At 43.7% G+C, this 23078-nt stretch overlaps 2 protein-coding genes across 7 annotated transcripts in view; both read left to right on the plus strand.

Moving 5' to 3' along the window:
* The window catches only part of LOC135113685 (hemicentin-2-like), a 125431-nt gene extending 117779 nt beyond the window's left edge, over nt 1-7652 (plus strand). For 2 of the 3 annotated variants that reach the window (XM_064029159.1, XM_064029157.1), the window contains 7 exons: nt 1624-1774; nt 2658-2806; nt 3254-3428; nt 3541-3656; nt 4699-4903; nt 6160-6447; nt 6700-7652. In XM_064029159.1, the coding sequence (XP_063885229.1) occupies nt 1624-1774; nt 2658-2806; nt 3254-3428; nt 3541-3656; nt 4699-4903; nt 6160-6447; nt 6700-7637 (2022 nt within the window). In that variant the 3' untranslated portion in view covers nt 7638-7652. The remainder of the gene's footprint in view (nt 1-1623; nt 1775-2657; nt 2807-3253; nt 3429-3540; nt 3657-4698; nt 4904-6159; nt 6448-6699) is intronic. The other variant, XM_064029158.1, reaches the window with a different exon arrangement.
* Nucleotides 7653-8346: 694 nt separating this feature from the next.
* LOC135113692 (uncharacterized) overlaps nt 8347-23078 on the plus strand; it is a 260876-nt gene continuing 246144 nt past the window's right edge. For 2 of the 4 annotated variants that reach the window (XM_064029192.1, XM_064029193.1), the window contains exon 1: nt 8347-8710. The gene's annotated coding sequence lies outside the window, so the exon portion shown is untranslated. The remainder of the gene's footprint in view (nt 8711-23078) is intronic. The other 2 variants (XR_010274935.1, XM_064029191.1) reach the window with 1 other exon arrangement.

Genomic DNA, 23078 nt, shown 5'->3' on the forward strand with positions numbered 1-23078 from the left:
GCTACAAAGCTACTTAAGAGAATGCGGTACAAATATAAGCGCCTGTTAAGTTGTTAGTCGTTATGGGAGAAATGTTTGGCAGTGAAATAGTAGTCAGTCATTCAATCTACCTGTTTTTCTCTGTCCGCCATTGGTTAGTGATTTTCTGCTTTGATCAGGCAGTGCAAAACAACGCGACAGAGCATCAGGCAACACAGAATTTCTAGAGAAGATTGCCGGTTAGCTTCCAGGCACTGCTGTCGTCACCGGACGTCATACGGTTGCCAGGTACCGCCACGTACATAAAGAGATTTCGTTCTTGATATTTTTTTTTCTTCTTCTTGCTCTTCAATTTCTGTGATTTTGACAATATTGAAGCCAGTTTGCGAAGTTCTGCCTAGAAATATGAGTAAAAAGGAAGAATTCTAAAAGATAGCAGTGTCTGGTAGGTCGGCGTGACGTCACCGCGCTGCGTCTCCCTCATAACACCGCAATAACACCACAACCGGAACCCAGCGCTGCCTCAAAATAGCAGAATTCTATGTCCAACAATTTTTACCAGCCTCCATAAAAAACAACAACTAGGTGGTTATATACGTCGGGAAGAAACCAAGAAAAGGATCACCACTACACTTTATTGTCAGCTGTATGTCTTGCGCACTTGTTGGCTCCCAGCTCCCGTGTTGCACCTCGGGCCGCGGGATTTATGTCGGCGCGGTTTTGTTCCACTTCCTGAACTTGAGTCTTTCTGGGCCATGGGCTTTTTCTTCAGCGCTCGTCCCTCACAGCGCGCCGCGATATGAAACACGGCAAGTAATAGCTGGAAACTTTACAGGGGCGACCCGGAACGCACCGCTGAAGACTGCAAGTGGGAGAGGCAATAAAACGGAGAGGGCGGATAGCGTAATCTCGAGTGTAGCAGCTGCGCCGGTCTAGTGTAATCTAAATGTTAAATAAATGCATGCCCTTCACACAAAGCATGCCGCGCGGGTCTTCACGGGACAGTGAGTTATGCGGACGCCTCTTTCCCGTAAAACATTAGCCCGGAAAGGAAGCCTGAATTGGGTGGCTTCAGGAGAGGCGAGGCTGCAGGGCTGGGCAGGGTGGGAGCGGCTGTCCAGGGCATCGCTTTTATCATGGAGTGTTACGAAGTGTTACATTTGACTTGCTTGCATGTGTGGCGAGACCAAACTTGTGTGAGTAAAACAAACGGTGGATGAAGGAAGACAGCTGGAGGAAATTGCTGATATGTGTATGCACGCGTGTGTGTGTGTGTGTGCGCGTGTGTGTGTGTGTGTGTGTGTGTGTGTGTGTGTGTGTGTGTGTGTGTGTGGAAATTTGGTGATATCCTGGATGGATAGAGAAAAGAAAAAAAAAGGAAAGAAAAAAAAAGAACCAGCTCTCCGCATGAGTTTAAATTCAGAAAATGATGTAATATTGTATTCTCTCTCTCTCTCTCTCTCTCTCTCTCTCTCTCTCTCTCTCTCTCTCTCTCTCTCTCTCTCTCTCTCTCTCTCAGCCATCCTTCAGGCCAGAGCGCAGTGGAATGGAAGCAGTTCGGTCAAGGAAGATACAAGGCACTGAAAAAAAAAAAAAAGAAGATATCAAACCAGTGACTAAGTATGATCCCTCTCTCTCCTGCAGGGTCGTCCACTCAACAGAGCAGACGTGGTGGGCGGCGGGAGGAGCCTTCGTCTGCTGCATCTTACTCATCGGGACGCGGGGCTTTACACCTGCGTGGCCTCCAATCCTGAGGGTGATGGTCAGAGCAACGCCGTGGCTCTTCATATAGAGTGTGAGTCGGGGAACGTGAAGAGAAGAGGAGTGCGAGAGAGAGGGGGGGAGGGAGGGGGAAGGGGAAAGGAGTGGAGAAGACTGGAGTAGATTTAAAGGGATGGAGTGGTGTTAGTGAGTGCGTGGGCTGTGAGAGGATGTGTGTGTGTGTGTGTGTGTGTGTGTGTGTGTGTGTGTGGTTGTAGTGCACAGGGTCTCAACTACACTTGTATTGACGTATCTCTGTATTTGAAGTTGTCCAGTTTTTCTGTGTGTGTGTTTGTGTGTGTGTGTGTGTGTGTGTGTGTGTGTGTGTGTGTGTGTGTGTGTGTGTGTGTGTGTGGTGTTTTAACGTTCATATTAAATAGTAAATTCCGTAAATGAATGCGGTTAAAAATGAGAAAGCTTTTCCCTGCCACGTCCTCTTGCATATTTTTGGATTTGTCGGAAGTATTTTTCATCTTGCATGGAAATACGGCGTCCGGAGTGAGCCCAGGCCAGGCTAAATTTCAACACTTCCACGAATCAAGACACAAGTTGACCTGAGATTTTAATTCGTGTAATTAGTGCATCCGAAAGACACACACAGAGAGAGAGAGAGAGAGAGAGAGAGAGAGAGAGAGAGAGAGAGAGAGAGAGAGAGAGAGAGAGAGAGAGATACAGGGTGACAAGTTCTCCCCTGCACGTCTTCCCTTCCCGGCACCCTGAAAAAAAAAAAAAAAAAAGGCGAAGCATCATTTAGGAAATTAGAAACACCCTTTAAAAAGCCCCAGAAATATTTGTTTACAAAATCTCCGGAGGACGAAGTCATATGGCCACCTAACGAAGTGCTCCTCCTGCTAATTGGATTTCTTTTCTTTCGTCTTCCTTTTTATTTTCCTCCTCTTCCATCTCCCCCTCGACAGACGCCCCCGTGTGCGAGTGGGAGGGAGTGCGCGAGGTGATGGCAGTGGTGGGAGAAATTGTGGAGATGGAGTGTCGCGTCAGGGCGTCTCCACCTCACGTTTCGTACACTTGGGAGAGCACCTCGTCCTCGCCCTTGAATGTGGGCCAGGTAAGGTCAGGTAGAGAGAGAGAGAGAGAGAGAGAGAGAGAGAGAGAGAGAGAGAGAGAGGAGTAATTAACAGTAAGAGATGTTGATAGTTGTAGCAGTGATGATATAAGTAGTTGTTTTCTTGTTTATTATTGTTGCTTTTATTTTGTTATCGTTCCTTTCCGCCTGTCTGTCTATTATTTAATTTTGTCTCCGTTTTCTTTTCATTATCATATTTTTTTCTTCTTATCCACAGTTGTCTATCTTTCTGACCATCCATATGTCTACCTGTATATCTATCTGTCTTTCTATCAGTTTATCTATTTATTTATCTATCTATCTATCTATCTATTTATTTATCTATCTGTCTAACTATGTATCTACCAACTCCTTTACCTGTATTTTCCCTGTACCTTCAAAAGTACCTGCACAATCATCAACGCCACACCCGCCACACTCCCTTGTCAGATTCGAGTCAAGCTGAGACACGAGGACGAGGGTCTGCGCTCCATCGGGTTCCTCCGGGCCAGGAACATCTCAGTCACCAGCACCGGCAGGAACAGAGGGCAGACGGCGGAGTGCCACGCGGAGAACGACGTGGGCACCGCTGACCATCCTTGTCTCTTCAGTATCCTGCTAATAGGTAAGAAAATCCTGATGGCGAGCGCTGAAACTTTTAATCCCAGTATTAATCCATTGGTTTGTTATTTTTTTGTCAACCCAGCACTGATTGGTTCCCGTTCGTCCCCCTTTAGAGCAGCCAAGCACGCTGATTGGGTGTTACTATCATGACGTCACGACAGACTCAGCCGGTGTGACTTGCTCGCCAGGTGCCAGTGTGGGTCAGCTGCCCGAGACTTACCATATTGAGGTGAGAGTTCTTGCTAGTGAGAGAGAGTGAGAAAAAAAAAAAAAATTATCACACGTGCGTTTAAAAATAGGAAAGGCTTAGAAAAAAAGGATTAGAGAATTTTACGAGGGCTAAGAAAGGTTACAAAGGATATTAAGGCAAGGATACTGGGTGCTTGAGCTTCTAAGACCACTGGGAATAATAGGGACTGTAAAAAAAGCCGAAAGTTATGACCAATGAATAAATTGCAACAGATGCGCTCGTTAAAGGCCACATGAACAAGAACAGAAATATAAGCAAGGGTACTAAGGTTTCTAAGGCTTCTGGAGTAAAAGGGACGGGTGTTAGGAAGAAGAGAGGCACTAAAAGCTCTGACATGAAAAATTGTCACAGGACGACTGGGAGGGATTACAACACAGGCTTTCTATTGGTTCCAAGACTACTGTTGGTTCTAATACAGGCTTTCTATTGGTTCTAAGACTACGGGTTCTAATACAAGCCTCCTATTGGTTCTGAGACTACTGCGGGTTCTAATACAAGTCTTCTATTGGTTCTAAGACAACGGGTTCTGATACAAGCCTCCTATTGGTTCTAAGACTACTGCGGGTTCTAATACAAGGCTCCTATTGGTTCTAAGACTATGGTGGGTTCTAATACAACCCTCCTATTGGTTCTAAGACTATGGATTCTAACACAGGCCTTCTATCGGTTCTAAGTCTACTGCGGGTTCTGATACAAACGTTCCATTGGTTCTAACACTACTACAGGTTCTAATACAAACCCTCTATTGGTTCTAAGACTACTATGGGTTCTAATACAAGTCTTCTATTGGTTCTAAGACTACGGGTTTTAATACAAGCCTTCTATTGGTTCTAAGACTGCTGCGGATTCTAATTGAAACCTTCTATTGGTTCTAAGACTACTGCGGGTTCTAATACAACCCTTCTGTTGGTTCTAAGCCTACTGCGGGTTCTAAGACAAGTCCTCTATTAGTTTTAAGACCTCTGCATGTTCTTAAGTCAAATTTGCAGGTATTGGGAGCCACAAGGGTGTTGTATCACAGGTGCGCGAGGGCGGGGTGGTGGTGGCTGCTTATAACAACACCGAGCCGCGCTTCAACCTCACCTCTCTGGCGCCGGGCCGGGACTACGTGCTGGCCATGTTCGCCTCGCACGCCCGGGGACGCGGCCACCAGTTCACCCTCGTCATGAAGACCCACACCCCGAAGGCAGAGCAGGTGGCACCGGAGAGGGTGCGGCCTGCTAACTGTGAGTGTGTGTGTGTGTGTGTGTGTGTGTGTGTTCTTGCTTTATTATTATTGTTTTTTTGCTAGTTTTGTTAATCACGTTGTGTTTTATTAAATTATCCATTAATGTAAATGCTGATGTAATTCTATATGGACCATAACTTGATTTACATTCTTTATGTTTTATTTAGTGTGTATTTTTTGAGGTCAATAAAATATATCTAATATCAGAGAGAGAGAGAGAGAGAGAGAGAGAGAGAGAGAGAGAGAGAGAGAGAGAGAGAGAGAGAGAGAGAGAGAGAGAGAGAGACAGTACATTTTCATAAAAGAATATTTTTCCATTACTTTGAAAAGAATGTTTTTATTACACCTGCGTGATATGAGTCCCGGCGCTGCTCTTCGCGTGTGTGCTGTCTCACTTTAGCTACATTTTTTCACACTTCACTGAACATTTCCGACTGAAACTACAATTTACATGATGTCTCTCTGCATTCCGAAAAAGATATTCCATTGCGTTATTCATGTAATATTGCTGACAGTCACATAACTTGTGCATATTGTGCATGTGCAGTGTAAGCACGAAGGTCACCGCCACGTTGTCTTTTCGTCCTCCTGCTTTTCATTGGCAAAACTTTCCTTGACGAGTAATGTTTTGTCATCATTTTCTGTTACACTCGTATCAGAATGTTGCCGTGTGTGTGTGTATTTCCCGAAGATTAAAACCAAAGCTAATAATTAAATTGCCACGTATAATTTCAGTGTCTCCGCCTTTGCAGTCTGTTGTTCTGTATCTGAAGTTTCCAGACACAACTTTTTTTTTTTTCCGTATTTTCTCCTGATGATTTATGGCAAAGTTTCCACATTCCCGCCTGCCTCGGCCCCGGCCACTGAGGGACATGAGGAAATTACAGTTACCTTGGATTAAAAGAAATATTTCAATAGCCAGGCTGCAGTATTTTGCCCGGGCCGTTCCCGAACCCTTCCATTCCATTGTTTTTATCTCAATTTTCCTCTCTTGGCCCGTGTCGCCGCGCTCGTGGAACAAGTCCGTTATTCGCTAAAACAAATATTTCCACACAATTTTTCAACGGGGTTCTTTTATTCCAACCATTCTTTCTCTTATTCATTAGTAATCTTTTAATTGCATTTCACCATGTGTATGTCTCGCTCTCTCTTTCTCTCCCTCTGTGTGTGTGTGTGTGTGTGTGTGTGTGTGTGTGTGTGTGTCTGGCTCGCACAGGCGCCTCCTCTCACGTCCATCTCTCCTCCTCCTTCAAGCAGTGAACAAGGGGGGCGAGGTGCCGCCTCAGCCCACGGAGTCCCCGAGAAATGCCGGCGTAGGGGCTCCCGTCGGCATCCTGGTGTCGGGCGTGGTGGGGGTGGTGGTGGGCGTGGCGGTGGTGGTGACGGGCGTGGTGATCTGCCGAGCTCGCCAGGTACATGCCTCCCCGTCCTCGTCCTCCTCGTCGGGGAAGGGCAACCAGTACCTGAAGACGTCCGGGGATCCGCTCATCGAGGTTCCCCAGAGCGCCTCCTTTCACTCCGCCGCCACGTCGCCTTCCTGCGGTCAGTGTTTGTGTTTCTCTTAAGCCTTCATGTTTTACCCGTAGATGGTTGTTCTCCTGTGGGTGTCTGATTTGTGTGAGATGGGAAGCCTCAGGTACCATTTCCTTTAGCATATAGTGAGGGCAGGCCAGGGCACTGCCGCTGTACTTGTAGGGATTTTAATGAAGCTTGTAATGGTTAGTTCAGCATGGAGGGTGAGGCGGGGAGCACGTGACCCGGTGTGCCTCTGAACAAGGTTATCCCGCCCGGCAGAGATGATGACCACCTTCGCGTCAGGCCCCGTGGTGGTGACCCAGGTGACCCCCGCCAGGCGATCCTCCACACGCAGCCTCCACGGACGCCCCTCCACGCGCGGCGGGCCCGTACAAGTGGTGGAGGTGGAGGCTGACGGCATCACGACGCCCACAGTGGAGATCGAGTCCCCGTCGAGGTCGAGAGTGAGTCTGAGGGGCAGCGGCTTCACCCCGAGTGACTCATCCACGTCATCGGTTCGGTTCGACCTTCACCAGAAGAATGAATCCGAAGCTCGGACGGAACCGCTTCTGGCATCGTCACAGTCACACCCCGAGACCCACGGGGCTTCGGAACACCCTCTCCAGATCCCCACTGTCGCCTTAACGCAAGAAATGCCCAACATCCAGCTTCACCCCACCGCCTCCCTCAACCCGGGCGGCACTCTCCCCCGCCCCGCCAAGCCCCACACCACCACCCTCCCGCAGACCGCCATCCTGCACACCGCCCTGCCTCCCCCGCCCCACACCATCACCTACAACCCATCACCCTCACATCCCACCGCAAACCCTTCTAATATTCCACACGTTTCGCTCACCATTCCGCACCTGCAGAGTAATCCCGAGTCCCCGCGCCCCGTTCCCCCCATGCACGGCCCCTCCGCCACCCTGCCCCGGAACCTGACGCTCTCCCGCCTCGCCTCGCAGGTCCACTCAGCGCCTGACCCGCAGGACTACACGAGAACCTTCATCTCTCAGCCTCTCTCAGTCCCCCAGGAGGCCCTCCACACCGCCAGGGGCTTGGAGGGGAGCCAGGACGCGGAGCAGCACTCTCAAGCACGTCTTCAGCCCCCCAGGGACCCCAGGGAGCCAGGCCAGCCCCCGGGGACCCATACACTCCACCAACATTCAACATTACCTGAGAATATTTCAATAAAGCTTCACTCAACTTTTCGGTAGTCTGGCTCTTCATTACCCTTGCTGGAGGTGAAGGAGGCGGCCAGGCTTTGGTGTGACGGGCCCTGCTAGCCTGCGCTGGGGTCTGTAGGTTCGTAGTTGGCCCGGTCGGTGCCTTTGAGTAGGTTTACACACTAATATTTTTCTTTTTATGAATCTTTTTTTTTTTTTCTTTCTTTCTTTCTTTTTTTTTTTTGTGTGTGTTAAAGAGCGGGTAAGGATCGGAGCATGTGTCAGGTTTGTATCAGTCGGTACCGGAGACTTGACTAGCTTGTCGTGTCTGGTTGCTGTGTGTGTGTGTGTGTGTGTGTGTGTGTGTGTTTTATTCTACACGAGTCAGTTTCACTAGTTTGTAGGGTAAAAGAAATCATCATAAAGTTAAATGTTATAAATATACTGTTACGAGCACACTAACTTAGCATAATCATTCACTATTCCTATCTTATTCACTTGGTGAGGGCACGAAGCGAGGCTTGAATGAAGAACAAAACACAGTCGGCCTTCTGCCTCGTCTTGATGCAGCTCCGCGGAAACATTAGAACACGGAGAGGATTATTTGAGGTAGACTAAGGAAGCACAAGTATTGAAACCCATCAAAACATCTTCAGTAATGCAAATAAATCTAACATTGCCTTCGTAACTGAAAAGGAAATACGGTAGTGGTGGACGGGAGTGCTGGGTGGCGGTATCTGGCAACTAGATCACCCCCCCCCCCCACACCACCACCCATCAGAGAATTCGTTATTCACATTGTTTCAAATAAATTTTCCTCATGTAGCCTTCTTTTCATGCCTGGGTGGTAGTGAATAGCTACAGTAATCCATCATCAACCAATCACGTATGGGAACCGCTGCGAGGGAGGAAAAATAAATAAGAAAAAAATTGTGATTGTGTACCACCGTTGTGGAGGCCTACGAAGCCGAGAACCTGCATTTCAAGAGCCGGCAGGAAAGCGGGCGGTGGGAGGCATGTTAACGTTCGTATTTTACTTAATGTGCTCGTGTTTGTGAAGTGTCGGGGAGCCACACGTCTTCATTACCAGGCCCAGGACTTCACCGAGGCTACAACAACGGTTGGTGAGTGTGAGAAGTTGTTGAATGCATTTACTGATAGGATATTTTCTGGCTGCTAGGGTAGTGCCAACACGCCGGCCATCATCTCGAGGTTCAGGGATTGTTGGATTGTTCTCGCTTATATATATATATATTTTTTTTTTTTACCTTCATGGCTGTGTTTTGTTAGTGCTAAATGATGTATACCACCAATGGAAGCATAGAAGGTTTTAGTGTGTTAGGGTGAAGGTGGTGTTTAAAAGCCTTACATGGTTTTACGTCACGCCGCCAGAGGGAAGCCTAGTCATGCGAGGCGTTTTGGCGCGAACATGCGCTCGTTTTAAAATTTTTTTTAGTCTTTTAATGATGTTTTTAATGCCTCACCATGCATATGATCAGGCAAGTCACCGATACGAGTGTTTATGCATTTGGAAAAGCGGCACAAGGTAAAGAGTACACAAGTAGATGCGTATATATATATATATTTTTTTTTTTCCTATTTTCTGTCCGTTTTCCTTAGTCTATCACTGCCAGGACGGTACCTAACGGCCCATCACACCAGGGGCGTTCCTTTCTACCCGTAGCAAGTTTACTCGACGTGTAGGTGCAATACAGTAAGGGCGTGGTAGCTTTTTCCCCGTCCAACCATGTCCTCGCTGTGCCATTACCTCAGAAGACGGTCACCAACCCGTCCCTAAATTATCTACGCTACGTAAATTTTAAGCATCTCAAAACTGCTCCATCTCGGCCGTCCTTGCAGCCAGCACTGGGTCCCCACATCTGTCCCATATATCTGTCCCGGGCGCTCACCACGTCCTGGTAATTTTTGAAGAACGTAGTAAGGATGTCCTCTAGCGTAATGGGGGTTTAAGAATTTGGCATTTGAGAACCGTTACCCAAAGAAGATGCCTTTCCTACCCTCGGACCGTGGCCAGGATTCGAACCCTCAGGACTCCATAGTTCGCATAGCGCTTGCGGTCCTAATGAAGCACGGCGGCCCCAAACTGATAGATGCGTATAAAATGATATAAAGCAAATAAGTAAATATAAAAAAAAAAGTGGAAAAAAAAAAATCTGTTCACAGTGCCATTCCCAAAAAGAACCAGATAGGGATAAAAAAAAAAAAAATATGGCTAACTTTATGGTCGTGTGGTAGAACTTCACACACGACTACAGGCTCTTCTACAGGTTCTTCTACAGGTTCTTCAGGGAGTGTATCGTCTGAATAATGTGTAGTCTAGACATTGTATTACCGTAGATTTATTATGCAACTCAAAGATAATGGTACTGCCTACTTACCTTGTTGCTGGCTGTTATGTGGTTTTGGTAGTCTTTTAGAGAGAGAGAGAGAGAGAGAGAGAGGGGGGGGGATAACAAGCCTCGGAGTGGTGTTTTGAGGTACTTGAGTTATCCTTGCCAAACAGTACCAGCAAACACTTACTCAAGGAACACGGGAGATCAGTACTGGCTGGCGGACTGGAGAGCTCGCTTGAGGCACCAGCAACACACTCGCTGAATTCCCTTAAAAAGATACAGTAGAAAATACAGGATGAGCAGAAACGAGGAGAGAATTATATAAACATTCTGATTTGTATAATTTTGTATAGCCAGGCTTATTAATGCAACAGTGTATATGCAAATGAGGTCTGATGGGATTCATTATGTATATAATTAACCAACTTTTTAATGTCGATGATGATGGAGACGCGGACCAAAATTTCAGAAAGTTAATGGCTCGTTTTGAATGAAAGTTTTGGAACCAACATTTTTGGGAAAAGTTGCTCAGCGTTCAGAGACGAGGGGCAACGTGTAGAGAGAGAGAGAGAGAGAGAGAGAGAGAGAGAGAGAGAGAGAGAGAGAGAGAGAGAGAGAGAGAGAGAGAGAGGATGTTACACTGCTTATTACAACCTACTCCAATCTATTAAAAACCCTGAAAACCCAAACAAGGCATAAAATTAATAGGAATGAACCTCTTTTCCCCCCCTCTCTCTCTCTCTCTCTCTCTCTCTCTCTCTCTCTCTCTCTCTCTCTCTCTCTCTCTCTCTCTCTCTCTCTCTCTCTCTCTCTCTCTCTCTCTCTCTCTCTGTGTGTGTGTGTGTGTGTGTGTGTGTGTGTGTGTGTGTGTGTGTGTGTGTGTGTGTGTGTGTGTGTGTTTTTTCCACCTAATTTTTTTTTTTTTTGTGAGGGCGTCTGGCGTGAATGCAATCCTGGTGAACGCGCGTGAAAATACGGTCTATTGTTTAGCTTAGCGATATATGGCGCCATCTGTATTCGTTGGTGGTGTACTTCGATGTGTTTCCCTCGCGCGTCTGTGTGTTGTGTTGTGAAATTTCCCACCCGTGTTTACGTATGCGTTAGGGAAAGGGGGAAAAAAGCGGCAATTAATACTATGCTTTATTTTCACATCGCCCTTTCACTTACTAAATCACTCTCTCACACACTCACTCACTCACCGCTACACTAACTCTCATGCTCTAAATTGTCTCCCATCCTCATAATTTTTTGTCATCAAGCACCTAATGCAGCAAAATATCACCGCCACCATCACCATCACCATCATCACCACCATCACCGCCACTCCATCACACTAGAAACCCACACGAAAAATGCTCTTCGCTTGATACCATTATTATTATTATTATTTTTTTTTATATATATATGTATTTTTTAACTAGGGTAAATTTAATGGGATTTTTGTAAGCTTGTTTCATGGGAGGTCGCACACGTGATCAGCCTATGTTGTTTGTTCTCAGTTTATTTATTTATTTATTTATTTATTATTATTATTTTTTTTATTTTTTATTTTATTTTTTTTTGTGAAAGGCTCTGGCCAAGGGTAACACAGCTGGATGAAGGAAATACTAAAGGTGTCACTTCGTTTACAATAAAAATTCAAAGTCATTAACTGGGAATCGACATTTTTTTATAACTTTTTTCACTGCTAATCGATATGTTTATAATAATCGACGTATTTATAATTTTTTTCATTGCTTATCGACGTAATTATAACTTTTTTTCACTGCTAATCGACATATTTATAACTTTTTTCACTGCTAATGGACGTAATTATAATTTTTCACTGCTTATCGACGTATTTGGAACTTTGCACACCGAATCGACATATTTGTAGCTTTTTTCACTGCTAATCGATATATTTATAACTTTTCACTGCGAATCGACATATATTTATAACTTTTTCACTTCGAATTGACATTTTTCACAGCTACTCGACATATTGATAACTTTTTTCACAGCTAATCGACATATTTATAACTTTAACCACTGCTAATCGACATTGATAACTTTTTTCACTGCTAATCGACATATTGACAATTTTTTTCTCTGCTAATCGACATATTTAACTTTAACCACTGCTAATCGACATATTGATAACTTTTTTCACAGCTAATCGACATTGATAACTTTTTTCACAGCTAATCGACATATTGATAAGTTTTTTTCACAGCTAATCGACATTGATAACTTTTTTCACAGCTAATCGACATATTGATAACTTTTTTCACTGCTAATCGACATATTTATGACTTTTTTCACTGCTAAACGACATATTGATAACTTTTTCCGCTTCGAATCGACATATTTATAAATTTCCCACTGCGAATCGACATCTGCTTATCTGAATTTGGCATGAAGTGATTTCTCTAGTCGGAAAACTTGACACAAGGATTAGATAAGCGCAGGTAGCAGAAACCAGTGCACTGTGCCAGATTCCTTGGAACACATGGCGAATCACAGTTGCTGCGATCCTAAACCAATGCACAGCTAACTACAGAAATTACTTTATGCAGAATTCAGATGGACAGATGTCGATTCCCAGTAAAAAAAAAAGTATATTAAGTTATTAATTTATTTTCTTAGTAGAGTTGGTTTGGCACAATTTTCTCATATATTTCAAAATCTCTCTGACATCTGAATAGGTTAATATTACGTTTTTCTTGAACACAGTTTTCTCATTTATTTCAAAATCTCTCTGACATTTGAATAGGCCAATGTTACGTTTTTCTTCAACACAATTTTCCCACTTATTTAAAAATCTCTCTGACATTTGAATAGGCCAATGTTACGTTTTTCTTCAACGCAATTTTCCCACTTATTTAAAAATCTCTATGACATCTGAATAGGCCAATGTTACGTTTTTCTTCAACACAATTTTCCCACTTATTTAAAAATCTCTATGACATCTGAATAGGTCAATGTCATGTTTTTCTTTCTCAAGATTTTGGTTACAATATAAGCTTAACTGCAGCAGGCTTAGTGGCGCATGCTCAGTCATTTTTTTGTGGTGCTTTTAACTGCAGCAGGCTTAGTGGCGCATGCTCAGTCTTTACTCTGTTACTTTTAACCCATATAATTCATTGCATTTCCTTCGTCATTATCAATTTTAGCTATGCCTGTTTCTTATTCATTGGCTACTCTATCTGGATGGAGTTTATTGAATGTCCCACTCTCCAGTTAACTGATTGGCTGTTAGTTGGCGTATTTAACCCTTTCCCTGTGACAAGCAACAATTCACACCACTAGCACCACTGTATAAAACCTTTACAAGTCCCTACAAGAAAGAAAAAAATAGATTACAAGAATAGTTTTTACAATACATAGCTAGTAAAGTGTTCAGAGGCGGCTGTAGTGCAAAAATAATAATATCCCATGTGTTGAATGGCAGTGAAAGAGTTAATACATGTATTTGTTTTTCATTAGCAGTACTTTTGTTTGTCAGGAAGGATATATCGGAAAGAAAGGGTTGTGTGTGTGTGTGTGTGTGTGTGTGTGTGTGTGTGTGTTAGCATGGGTTGTGCCTAGCAAAAATTTATCTAGATTTTTGCACAAACAGGGAAGTATGAAAGACAGAGGCTGAGGGGGCGAGGGCCGTGGATGCAGAACGAAAAGTGTCTAGGAAAAGTTTATTTCTATTGAAAAGACACGAAACATTTAATAACAAGGTTGGGTGTTGCTTTTTAATTTAGTACCATACAGTTGCAGGAATGCCAAACACACACACACACACACACACACACACACACACACACACACACACACACACACACACACACACACACACACACACACACACACACACACACACACACGAGCCATACAAAAGGAAAACGCCGCCATTGAATTATAAATGAAGTGACTTGACATGAAATTCTGACAGAAATCTCATTCTTCTTTTCTGTTTGTCTTCTGAAATTCTTTTTTTTTTCACGTTTCTCTTTTCTTTTATTTTTTTGCGTAGATTTTTGTTTATTCTTTGTTTGTGTTGCGGTTTCCCTTTTTTTTTTTTTTCGATTTCTTTTCTGAGTTACCAAGGGAGTTTTTTTTCTTGTTTGTTCGTGTTAATTGTGTTTGTTTTTGTTTTGTGTGTGTGTGTGTGTGTGTGTGTGTGTGTGTGTGTTTGTTTGTTTGTTTCTGCCTATGTGTCTGTTTATTTAATAGTCTTTTTCCTGTCTTCTTTTTTTCGCCTGTTAGTTTTTATTATTCTCGTTTACCATGCAGATTCTCTCTCTCTCTCTCTCTCTCTCTCTCTCTCTCTCTCTCTCTCTCTCTCTCTCTCTCTCTCTCTCTCTCTCTCTCTCCGATTATCGCCCCTTAAAGAAAATGAGATGGCAGGCTTGTAACTTCAGTCTTTTGTGCAAAACTTCCTGCTCTGCTGACTGCCTCATTTGTAGGTAGATTCCCGCGCCCCTGCAGGACTGGCGCCGCGCACTCAAGGGCAACGGTGACTGTGTCGGTAAATGGATCAACTTTCTGACCTTTTGAGTGAGGGAGAGTTAACCATAGATATTTTCTAGCTGTTTTTCCTTTATTTATTTATTTATTTTTTGTTAGTTATGTATCTAATTTTTTGAGTGAGGTTTTATCTATACATCTCTCTCTCTCTCTCTCTCTCTCTCTCTCTCTCTCTCTCTCTCTCTCTCTCTCTCTCTCTCTCTCTCTCTCTCTCTCTCTCTCTCTCTCTCTCTCTCTCGTTTTTATTGTTAGCTGTAGTTAATTATATATATTTCCTTTCTTTTCTGAGATAGAGGTAACTAAACACGTATTTCTTTCTTTTTTTACTTTTTCTGTTTTGATTACGTTGTGGTTTTAATGTTTTTTTCTCTTTTAACTCATGAATACCTTCCTCGTTTTATTTATTATTATCATTATTTTTTTTTACTTTGTGAGCTAACTTTACTTCTTTATTAGAGTCTGTGCTTGTTTTTCTAAGACTATTTTGCTTTTAAACTTACTTCGCCTAATTACATCTGCTTCTTGTCTTTACTTAGCTTAAATACGTGTAGCAGTCTGAAGAGGAATGTTTTGCTTACAGACTCATCAAACCGTGCTCAATTATATTCGTGCTAGACTAATTAGCAATATGTTCTTGAATTAATGAGCTTTCCTTTGATAAGAGCGAAGTTTGTGTTTTACCTAAGATTATTTCGGCTCATTTGTATTGCTTTACCTTGTGTTACCTGTTCTCGAGCACCTGTTTACTTCATCTCGCATTCACCTTGCCTTGTCTTACCTGAAGTTGTGTTTTTTTCTTCAGCATTGTTTTCTTCGTTATCTAGAGTCGCCTTCCCTTCCCTTGTCTTGTGTTAGTTACCTGTAGTTACTCACCTGTTCGTCTTATATTACTACGCATTCACCTTTCCTTTTCTCACCTGTAGTCTTGTTTTTCTTCAGCTTTGTCCTCTTCGTTATCTAGAATCGCCTTCCCTTCCCTTGTCTTCAGTGTTAGTTACCTGTAGTTAATCACCTGTTCGTCTTATATTACTAAGCATTCACCTTTCCTTTTCTTACCTGTAGTCTTGTTTTTCTTCAGCTTTGTTCTCTTCGTTATCTAGAATCGCCTTACCTTCCTTGTCTTCAGTGTTAGTTACCTGTAGTTACTCACCTGTTCGTCTTATATTACTACGCATTCACCTTTCCTTTTCTCACCTGTAGTCTTGTTTTTCTTCAGCATTCTTCTCTTCGTTACCTGTAATTACCTTCATTGTCTTCAGTGTTACCTATATGTAATTATTTATCCGTCTCTCTTCTTGTGTGTACCTGTCTTTCCCCATCAGTCTTATCCTCGTTTTCTTCAACTACCTCTCTTCCTTGTTTTCTTCAGCGTAGTGTAGGAGTGAGCCGTTCCGTGTTCACCTGAGCCTGAGTTCCTCCCCAGGTAACAAAACACTTGATTTCATTGTAATTATTTTTGGCAGGTACGATTTTCCAGAAACGTAGGAATGAGACTCACCTGTTTGTTTTCCTCTCGTGCAGTTTTGTTTCTCTCTCTCTCTCTCTCTCTCTCTCTCTCTCTCTCTCTCTCTCTCTCTCTCTCTCTCTCTCTCTCTCTCTCTCTCTCTCTCTCGCTCTCGTTCTCGCTCTCGTTTCTTTCCTCTTTCTTTTCTTTTCTTTTTTTATTTATTTTTGGCGGATTTCTCTTTTTTCCTGCTGCGGGTCTGAATTCTTAGCGTGTTTCCTGTGCCATTCACTCCCCGGGGTTCACATTTTCTATGGAGAGGGGGTGCTTTTCTAAACACACACACACACACACACACACACACACACACACACACACACACACATACACACACGGTGGCGGGCGGTGGCACTTTTCCTTTGTCTGCTTGTGTATGTATATTATATGTGTTTCTCTCTCTCTCTCTCTCTCTCTCTCTCTCTCTCTCTCTCTCTCTCTCTCTCTCTCTCTCTCTCTCTCTCTCTCTCTCTCCTTCCTATTGATTAAAAAATAGTCTGATAAGTAGGTAGATACAGATAGACAGATAGATAGATAGGTATATAGATAGATAAATAGATATATAGACAGGTAGAAAGATCGATAGATAGACAGATAGGTGGATAGATAGAGTAAAAACAATTAACCTTTTCCCTCGCCTGTATCTACTCGCTAACTCGCAAAAGACCACCAACATGCCCTCACTTTGCCAGTACATAGTGTGCGCTGCTCCAAAACACAAACATTACTGGAGACATTGAGCATTTCACTCCGCCGCCGCCGCCACCACCACCACCACTACCGCCGCCACCACCACTACCGCCGCCACAACACTGCCTCCCCACTGCTAACTGCGCCACGCTCACTACCCACGTGCTTCGCCCCACACGACAAGTAGAATTGAGGGAGGGAAGTGTAGTGGTAATAATTAAAAAAAAGAAAAGGAAGTTTGGAGGTTTAATATCAGGGTTTTTGTTTGTTTGTTTGTTTGTTGGTTTATTTTAGATTAAGGTCAATATTTTTTTTGTTTTGTTTTTAAATTTGTAAGTTCATTTGTTTTTTGTTTTTTCTTGTTTCCAGTTTTTTCATGTGCATTCTGTAGTCTCTCTCTCTCTCTCTCTCTCTCTCTCTCTCTCTCTCTCTCTCTCTCTCTCTCTCTCTCTCTCTCTCTCTCTCTCTCTCTCTCTCTCTCTCTCTCTCTCTCTAAGTACCTCCTTAGCAACATTTCCTTTCCTTTCTCTTTTTCTTCTCCCTCTCATTCCAAGCAAACCCACAAGAGTAACACACTCATTCTCTTCCTCCTTCTCCCCCTCTCTCTCTCTCTCTCTCTCTCTCTCTCTCTCTCTCTCTCTCTCTCTCTCTCTCTCTCTCTCTCTCTCTCTCTCTCTCTCTCTCTCTCTCTCTCTCTCTCTCTCTCTCTCTCTCTCCCGTGTGTGTGTGTGTGTGTGTGTGTGTGTGTGTGTGTGTGTGTGTGTGTGTGTGTGTGTGTGTGTGTGTAAATGCATTGTATAAAATAAAATGTAATTAAATGCGTTTTTTTCCACTGTGTAATTAAATCTATCTTCATTATGACTAAATTTTGTACTTCCATCCCTTTTTGTAAATATTACGTTTGATGCCTAAACTTTTAACCTTCAGTCAACACAAAACAAATGGTAAGAGGGCCGGAAATTTTGACAACACACAACGAAACTATATATAAAAAAAAGACAAACTTCATCTTAGGTAAACTTTTGGCAGCAATCGATACTACACGGAAACGACGTGGGAGTTGCGAGTGAACACCTTGGCTTAGCTTAGTGCTCGAGGCGTCTGCTTGTGTGGCGAGCATGGTGCAGTGGAAGGGATGAATTGCAGGGCTTGGAATGCGTAAGTTTGGTAAGCAGGGGAAGAAATACGCCTTATGCTGCAATGCGTGTTGGCAGGTCATTCACCTCACTCCTGTCACGCCCAGGTGGAGTGTAGGTTGCTTCCCGCGAGGTAACTTCAGATGCGGATGAAGTCTCTCAGTAATACTGCATCTGTGTCATTATATTCTGCTCTGTACGAGAATTGGGTTTGTTTATTGAGTTTAGAATTGTATATGAAGCGCTGAGAACCAAAGAGAGAATGAAAGAAGGAATGAAAAAAAGGAACAAAAAGTGAGAGGAGGAAAGGTAGCAGGTATAGAGTAACAAGGGTGACAAAAATGACGTAAGAGAGAAACAATTTTTTTTTTCATTCTCTCTCTCTCTCTCTCTCTTTCTCTCCGGGTATTGATACAGGTTGAGTGGATCGCTTCCCTTTTGTTCCTTGGACTTAAAAAACGCCGAGGATTCTTTCGTGGAAGGCTCTCAATATTCTACGTCGTAAGCCAATCAGAGGACAGCTCGCCATCCTGTAAATATTTTGGGGAATTAAGTTTTGCAAAGCTAGAGTGGTACAGCAACCTCCAACTCCTCCTCCTCCTCCTCCTCCTCCTCCTCCTCCTCCTCCTCCTCCTCCTCCTCCTCCTCCTCCTCCTCCTCCTCCTCCTGAAATCCTAACACTTACCATCCCCAACTATGATATTTCAGGACCAGAATTTAAGAAGCATCCAAATTGTTTATTTTTTTAGACTTTCGAAATGGAAGAAGTGAAATATTATGTGCTGTGACGAAATTAGCAGCTTAAATGGAAGCTCTTAGCGTCTTGAGGAGTGAGAGTGGCCTACAGTCGCTTAGAAAAGGGATGTTGGTACTTGTATATACGTTAAAAGTCTCTTGAGTGACAATAGGTCAGACTCACAAAGGTCACGGCTCCAGGAGTTGCATCGACCCGTCTGGAGGTGGTCAGGAAGGAAGGGCTGTGTGGGTAATGCGCAGATTTTTTTTTATGGGAGTCGTAGGAGTAGAGGTGTTAAAAAATGACTGGTTTATTTGTAATTGTGAGTATACGCCTTTGTGTTGGTGGTAGAAATATAAATAGCAATAATAACTGAGGTGGTCAGGAAGAAATTGGTATTTGGTAACGCGCAGACTTTTATGGGAGTCGTAGGAGTAGAGGTGTTAAAAAATGACTGGTTTATTTGTAATTGTGAGTATACGCCGCCTTTGTGTTGGTGGTAGAGATAGTAGTAGCAATAATAACTGAGGAGATGAGGTAGAGAAGGAAGGAAATTCGTGGGTACCTTGCATATATTTTTTAGAGTCTTAGTAAATCAGACGTGAAATGTGACTGGTTTCTCTATAATTACTTGAGAATACGTCCTTGTTCTGGTAGTAAGGATAGTAGAGGTGGTAATAATAACTGACGAGACAAGAATTTAACTTAAACCGAGGCAAGACTGGAGTTATGACTGTGTGTGTGTGTGTGTGTGTGTGTGTGTGTGTGTGTGTGTGTGTGTGTGTGTGTGTGTGTGTGTGTGTGTGTGTGTGTGCATTTAGCGAGGTCTGTGGTGAGTGCCGGTGCTTGTTTTTCTTTCATGCTTTTGTTTCTGTGTGTGTGTGTGTGAGAGAGAGAGAGAGAGAGAGAGAGAGAGAGAGAGAGAGAGAGAGAGAGAGAGAGAGAGAGAGAGAGAGAGAAAGAGAGTAAGAGAGTAAGTTTCCATTGCCAAGCCGCCGCACTAAACACACACCTCAGCACAACATCAATCAAACTCACACTGCCTCTTGTTTACTGAAATGGGACTGTTAGGTAAAGGAACGCCTGTTTAGGTCAATCCCCCAAAATTTTCTCAGAACACTGGTGACTTATTGACCTCTTGTCCCCTCACCTATCACCCGCGGACCCTCTCCCCTCCTCATCCTCCCCCTTACTCCCCCTTATTCTCACTGCCACTGCCCTTTACTGCGCGTTGTGTCGAGAAAAGCGCAATGGATAATCAGGGCATACAAAATTAAATTCCTGGAAACGTTCATAAACATTAGCAATCTTGTGCTGATAAAGGTGCTAGAGAGAGAGAGAGAGAGAGAGAGAGAGAGAGAGAGAGAGAGAGAGAGAGAGAGAGAGAGAGAGAGAGAGAGAGAGAGAGAGAGCCTGGTAACACGGAGTTCACAGTTTCGGGCCTCTCTGGAATCTAAAACAGTCACCCACTGAACTCCCCTGGACACTGATTCCGTTTTTTATTCTTTTATGGTTGGGAACTCAAGGTCGTATGAATTTATAGGCACAGGTAACACGGGTAACTCTACGTATACGCCGATTTGCAGGTGAATTTATTGGGTTGTTTGTCACGAGGGAAAAGGTTGCTTGTTTTTAAGTGTATCTTTCACTTCGATTTGATTTTCCTCTTCGTCTTTTCTCCCTCCTCCTCCTCCTCCTCCTCTTCCATCTCCTCCTCTTCCTCTTTCTCGTATACTATTTCCAGGTCTTGTTCGTAGCGTTATTGTTTCCGTGTCGTGCTTCTCCTCCTCCTCCTCCTCCTCCTCCTCCTCCTCCTCCTCCTCCTCCTCCTCCTCCTCCTCCTCCTCCTATTTCATTCTCATCGTCGTCGTCTTTTCAGTCTTAATGGTCTTACTCCTCTTTCTCCTTGCCCTCCTGTTCTTTTTTTTTTTTCTCTCTCTCTCTCTCCCTTTTATTTTCGTTTGCTTCGTCTTCATTTTCTTAGCTTCCTTTTCGTCCTTCTCTTCCTCCTTCTCGTCTTCATAGTGGTATTTTTTTTTCTCCTCGTCTTTTTTATCGTGTTCTTCCTTTTTCCATTTTTTGTTCCCGTTTTTTCGTCTTCCTCCTCTTCTTAATATTCCTACACTTCTTACCTCTTATCCTGCTCTTCCTCCTCCATTTTATCTCACGTGTTCTCGTCCTCCTCGTCCTCCTGTCCTCCTCGACTTCATCTTCCTCTTCCTTCTTCTCTTTCTCTTCTTATTTCTCCTCCTCTTCGTCTTTTCCTCGAGTCCCCCCCACACGTCTTACCTCTTGTCCTTCTCTTCCTCCTCCTGTCCTCGTCTCCTCGTCCCCATCTCCCCTCTCCCCCTTGTCCTCGTGAATCTCCTCCTCCCTCCCTTCCATTCCCCTTTCCGCTCGAATCACCCAATTCTTCCATTATCCATCCTTTCATTTTCTACCGTATCTACGCCCTCCCATCCACCGACCATCCTGGCTCCCTTCCGTCACCCTCCTCCCTTCCATCATCCTTCTCCTGGGCCTTCATTCCACCCTTTCCTCACCCCAGCCATCTCCCATCTTTCCGTCCCCTCCCGTTGACCTGCTGTAACCTCACCGTCCCGCCTCTCCCTGCCAGTTCCGTGATATACTGCAGATTATTTCCAGACCTGTTGAAAATATGCATGGGATCGGTTTACTTGTTGTGTATTAGAGGCCCAATATTGTGTCGCCCTGCCAAGGATGCGAGAAACATTAATTTTCTAAGGTTGTTTACAATTTTTCGTGTAATCGCTTGCTGGAGAAGAGGAGGAGGAGGAGGAGGAGGAAGTGAAACAGGAGGTCATTAAAGGCTATTAATAATGGTACTGCAACATGTTTAGTACGTGTTTAGCAATAGTTTACTGCTGTTGGTTGTGCCGTCTGTGATTTGCGCTGATAGTTTGTTTGTTTGTGCGTGTGTGTGTGTGTGTGTCTGTTTTGGAAGAAATAACACAGGTACTCCAATAACGAGGCGTCTCTAAAATGGCTCAAAATATTATTCTCTTCTTCGGCAAACGTGTAGTATTGGGAGTCAGCTGGGGCGGAAAAATGTTTACTTCTTCCTGCACGGGGGGCGACCCTGCGTTTAATCGTTGTTGCGCTGAAATTCTTAAAAAGTAATATAGTCCCTCCCTGGCTGGCACTGCGGGAATAATTTATGTGCCAACCTTGGGGAAGTCTCGGAGGATTCTGGCATTTTTGCAAACGTGATAGTGTCCCTACCTCGTATTTTATTTCTTGGTATACGAGAGCGAGGGAGAATTTTCGGAGAGTTTCTGACCTACTGTACGCTACTCCTCTCTCGTCCCCGCTATTAGGGCTGTAAGGTGGCGGGTTTATGTACGAAGGAAGGAAGAGCGATGGGTTGACGCTGCGAGGGTGAGGGGCTCGCCTGAGTGAGAGCCTCGAGGTGCTGGCGATATTAAAAAGGGAAGTGTAAAACATGCGGGCAAACATACGACAGAGAGAGAGAGAGAGAGAGAGAGAGAGAGAGAGAGAGAGAGAGAGAGAGAGAGAGAGAGAGAGAGAGAGAGAGAGAGAGAGAGAGAGAATATACCACACACCACAGAATCTTACTTACAAACTTAACGCATTTTAGTCGACATCAAACGAACAATTAAGTACAAACGGTAAAGATGCAACGTTATTTATTTATTTATTTTATTTTATTTATTTATTTATTTATTTTTTTTTACCTTGGCGGGATCCCAGGAAAGAACAGCCATGGACTTCGAGGAAACTCACTTGATGTATCGATAGGAAACTTCTCTTCTGTACCGTAACGTGAACGAACAAACTCGCCCCTTCTGGGAAAACCAAGGGGGGATATGCACTTTGTTTTAACCCAAGCAGCTTCACAGGTAGACAGTATGGGGAAAATATGATGGTTAGAGTACGAGGTGAGCTTTGAGTTGTGAAATCACTCTCTGATGTTGGTTGGTGAGGGGACAAACAAGGGTGGGCGGCTGTAATGATCGTAGAATATAACACACACAAGGACTACTTACAAAAAACCAAACAGATACGTCTTGTCAAGCATGAACAGTTAATATTTACATTTAAAAGCAAGAAGAGCCCGTCATTTTTGTCTTATTTAATCCTCCAATGTGCTAATTCTTTTTCTTAACTCTTTTTGCGCAGCTTTTTTATTCCCAGCGTAGTCAAGATAGTGAAATACCAAATCAAAACCGTCATATTTCCATCTTCCCTATTTCATCTTCCTATATGCTTTTCTTCTTAACTCTTCTTTTCACGCAGCCTTTCTATTCCCAGCGTAAAGTTAAGAGAGAAGCGTAATTAGGATATAGTAGTCACTGTCTATCTCCTGTGTAGATGAGTGGGTAGAAGGGAGATGGGGATTATACGAGTGACAAAGTAAGGAATTTTGCCGGGGGGTAACGTGAAGTAAAGAGAACAAGAGATGAAGATAAGTAATTTGTAATGTTTTTGTGTACTGGGGTCATAAAGGCTGCTGCTGATTGCGATAAGGTGGTCGTATCAGTATTAGTTTATGTAGTTATTGGCAGCGGTTTCAATATTCTCCCTTGTAAGCTTCCC

Source organism: Scylla paramamosain, chromosome 26, assembly GCF_035594125.1.
Source record: "Scylla paramamosain isolate STU-SP2022 chromosome 26, ASM3559412v1, whole genome shotgun sequence".
NCBI lineage: Eukaryota > Metazoa > Arthropoda > Malacostraca > Decapoda > Portunidae > Scylla > Scylla paramamosain.